This window comes from Halyomorpha halys, unplaced genomic scaffold (assembly GCF_000696795.3).
Source record: "Halyomorpha halys isolate HHAL.00 unplaced genomic scaffold, Hhal_1.1 Scaffold1865.1, whole genome shotgun sequence".
In the NCBI taxonomy this organism is placed as follows: Eukaryota; Metazoa; Arthropoda; class Insecta; order Hemiptera; family Pentatomidae; genus Halyomorpha; species Halyomorpha halys.
The window spans coordinates 65,948-69,773 of record NW_027109955.1 but is presented as its reverse complement, the minus strand read 5'-3'; the positions used below and the strand labels follow the sequence as shown (position 1 = coordinate 69,773).

The 3,826-nt window shown below is 32.5% G+C and overlaps 1 protein-coding gene across 1 annotated transcript in view; it reads right to left on the bottom strand.

Annotated features, from left to right (window-relative positions):
- Window positions 1-203: 203 nt before the first annotated feature.
- Window positions 204-3,826, bottom strand: part of LOC106690764 (lipase 3) — a 6,779-nt gene continuing 3,156 nt past the window's right edge. The window contains exons 2-8 of the mRNA XM_014436301.2: window positions 3,045-3,240; window positions 2,862-2,976; window positions 1,211-1,454; window positions 967-1,125; window positions 809-893; window positions 503-648; window positions 204-411 (exon numbers count right to left, since the gene is read on the bottom strand). Of these exons, the coding sequence (XP_014291787.1) occupies window positions 265-411; window positions 503-648; window positions 809-893; window positions 967-1,125; window positions 1,211-1,454; window positions 2,862-2,976; window positions 3,045-3,240 (1,092 nt within the window). The 3' untranslated portion in view covers window positions 204-264. The remainder of the gene's footprint in view (window positions 412-502; window positions 649-808; window positions 894-966; window positions 1,126-1,210; window positions 1,455-2,861; window positions 2,977-3,044; window positions 3,241-3,826) is intronic.

Genomic DNA, 3,826 nt, shown 5'->3' with positions numbered 1-3,826 from the left:
ATTTATAGAATGTAATCTATTTCTGTATATCAGAACAGTTATTTTTTTATCGATTTTTAATTTATTTTTAGTATTACGTGTTTGTTTTTTTAAATGTATTACTTTTAGGTGCTTGTCTTTAAAGTGTATTGCGTTAGACCTTTTTAACATAACATTTTATTTCAAATGATTGGGAACATTTTAATAAAGATCAATAAAATAAATTATGAATTAAAGGAACATATATTTAACCAGTCTTGATAAACAATAAATTTTCCGTGATATTCAATGGGTTTTCAAGATCTTTAACAAGTCTTTGTACAACAGCTTGTCCACATCTTTAGCCCACATGAAGTCCAAGTGGTTGAAATAACTGAAGGGTACCAATTTGGTATTGCTGTCCGGTAGGCTTGAGTTCAGCTTCATAATGTCCTATATTTATTGAAAAATAAATTAATACAATTAATTAATGGTTTAAATATTTTGAAATTTTAATAAAAAATAAAAATTTAGATTATTGTACATTTAAACCAGTCAGCCAATCGTTGTTTCCGTAGTGGAGTGTCACGGGAACGGAAATTTTTGATAGATCGTAGACAGGCGGAATCCGTTGGTGATAAATTTCCAAATTCTTTATATATCCGTAATCGTAATTCCTGAAGTAGCCACCTAGAATCAAAAATGTTCTAGAACTGAATATGTTTTTCTTAATTATAATCTAAGTGCTATTATAAATCCAAATATGCAAAAACATATCTCACAATGTCTTTAAACAGTGAATCTAACTTTAATTGTATCATACTATATTGCAAGTTAATAGGCATATTACCATTTTTAGCTATTTGAGAGAAGTGTACAAGTTGTTTTATAGAAGTTCCTGCTGGCATGTAAGTATCGATCATTGGTAACAGTGTCTGGAAAATAAAAATAAAAATTTAAAAGAGTGTCAATATAGCACAAATATTTCTTTTTTTATTTCTCACGCACCATATTCCACTGTTGAGCATCATAGCCAACAATCAGGAATACTATATTGTCACAAATTTTTTCTTCAAACGAAAACGCTTCACAAAGCACCTTCTCCGCCAACCGAACCGCCCAGGAGTCATGTAGGACTTCGTGAATACCAGTTAGCTTACAGAATAACTAAACACAAAGGAAGTGGTTATTATTATTTGTCCTTGTTTATCTCAACTTTTTAAATGAATCTATTTTTCTAAATTCGGGTTACCTCCAACTGAGCTGACAGATAATTTAGCCCTCTCAGGGTACCTCTCATGTTATCCAAGAAAACTATTGGTGCGAGAGCGGACATGTAGCTGATCTTCTTGTTGTATTCCGGCCTAGTGGAGGCGAAGACGAAGAAGATGGTTGTGCCTTGAGAATGGCCGATGTATTCGAGTTTAGAGTATCCTGTGTTGTGGAGAATGTAGTCTACGCAAGCTGGTAAGTCGTAATAGCCCATCTCATGGAAGCTGGAATAACATAAAATAAATTGAGCGGAATAAATTTATATCTACATAACCAAGTATTTCCAATCTGTCAATGGTAACAGATAATAGTGGTAAAATTAACCATTCGTATCATACCAAAAACTATTCGTATCACCTAAGTCTTACATAAACAAAATAATTATCGGATTCATAGATGAAATTAAATTAAACAAACGGATCAACTTACAAAAGTGGGCTTTTTCACTCGTAAGTGAGAAACTTAAAAATTAGTATTGATAAACTACTTAGGTGAGTGGGTAAGTAAACAGGAAAATGAGGGATGCATCCATACAAGCAACAATGAAACTATTTAAATTTGAAGGATTTTTTTTTTATTATTATTTATATATATATATATATTTGTGTACTGAAATAAATTATATTACTGTTATGTAGTACTGAAATAAAAACCTGAAAATTCACTGAATTACTTAGCAAACTCTAGATACAGTGAAGCAATACATTTCGGTTTGTATAGGTTAAATGGAATTACATATTTACCCTGATTTAGTGAAAATATTTCCATGCGTCCTATTCATAAATTCGGCTTCAGTTCATATAAAAATGAATAAATAGGTAAAATTAAGAACATTAACTGAGTAGATTTTTTGGAGTGCAAAACACAAATAAGTGGAAACTTATTAGAGTCAACGTTTCGGCCGGAATTACAAGCCTTCATTAGGGCAACAGGTGCCTGGTGGCATAAGCATAAGAACCTTTGAACAAAACCCAGGGAACTTCGAATGAAAGCTGGTTCCCAACTTAGAAGGAATCCTTGAGATCCCTGCGGCTTCTCTCTCTAAATAACTTCTCTTATATCTGATAATGTAACTGATAACGATAACTTCCTGGGGTGTTGATTTAAAAAATAGCTTTGTAATTGTTTTCCATCAAATTAAAAACTCCAAAAGAAGCAAGCTAAAAACTTCACTAATATTAGAAACCACCCACGCACTAATGAACCAACTATACATATTTATCATTAGCAGTTAAGAGTATTAATTATGGAAATCTCTCTTATTTATCTATAAATCTTTTAGATTGGAAATAAAATTTGACAAGTCTTAGATGTGATTTTGAGCCGTGTATTCTGAAGAGATCGTTTTAAAAATTCAATTTTTTTCATATGGCTTTTTGTGGTCGTCGGGAAAGCCTGCAATGCAGATTTTCAAATGGGTTTCACAAAGTAAATATATGTACATCAGTACATGTAAGCAAGCAAGTATAATTCTTTGTTTCATTTTTAAAGTAGATTATTTTAGCTCTTATAGACACCTCTTCGAAGTATGACACAACTATTGACCATATAGTTCCTTTGTCATCTTTCTTAAAATAACTAGTTTTATTATTTTACATAATTTTAAATAAGGAACTTAAATCTCTGTGTACCTGAAGTCCCAATATTTTGCGCTGTGGATACTGATATTCTTGTGCATTCTGCTATAGGTGTTTCCCCTGCTGTTTGGCAACCAGACGTCGTAGCCCTGGTCAGCGAGTATCAAACCTAAAGGAAAATGCTGTTAAAACTTTACTAGTTCCTAAACAATCATCTACTAATTAACAGAGCCTCACCTAACGCCTTGTCAGGTCGAGATAGAAGCCAACCCGCAGAACTGCAGAGAATTCCATGCTGTAGGAGTACCGGGCGTCCTATCTGCCCGGTATGGTTTCTTCCGTATGGTATTCTGTGAAGGGTGAGGATGTAGCCATCTTCTGTGACCACTGAGTGCTGTTCAAAGGGATATCCTTGACTTCTCACCAGGCTTTCCTGTCGTATTGAGGAATTAATTTATAACAATTCATAAACTTTGAATATTATAAATAAATAAAAAGGATAATCAGCACTTAACCTACCTACGGGTAAACCCAAACTTAGATGAGAGTGTTTTACTAAGTCTCATCTTGATGATTTAGATTAAAATTAATTTGAGTGGAATGAAGTTGCCGAGACGTTGTTGATATAAAAATAAAATATAGTCAAGCATATTCTCGTTATTTCTGAATCTTTTAACATATTAAACTAAAAATTAGCCTAAAACTATCTGCACTACTAACTCACATTCTACCTCTGCTTTAGAGGGTTCGGAAAAAAAAAAAAAAAAAAAAAAAAAAAAAAACCTAAAACTATATTGGTTGAAAATTATGTTAAAATACTGTTTGGCGAGAATCCGGGGAAAAAAACAAAATTAAAGAGTGTACTCACTATTTGCCAACAATAAATAGGATAGGACTGACCCCAAATTTATCCGAAGCTCTCGCAGATGAGGGAGGTAAAATTACACGAGTTTTTGAATTTTTAAAAGCACATCGCCTTCTTTATAAATTATAACTCCTCTTCGATTTTTATTTTTATA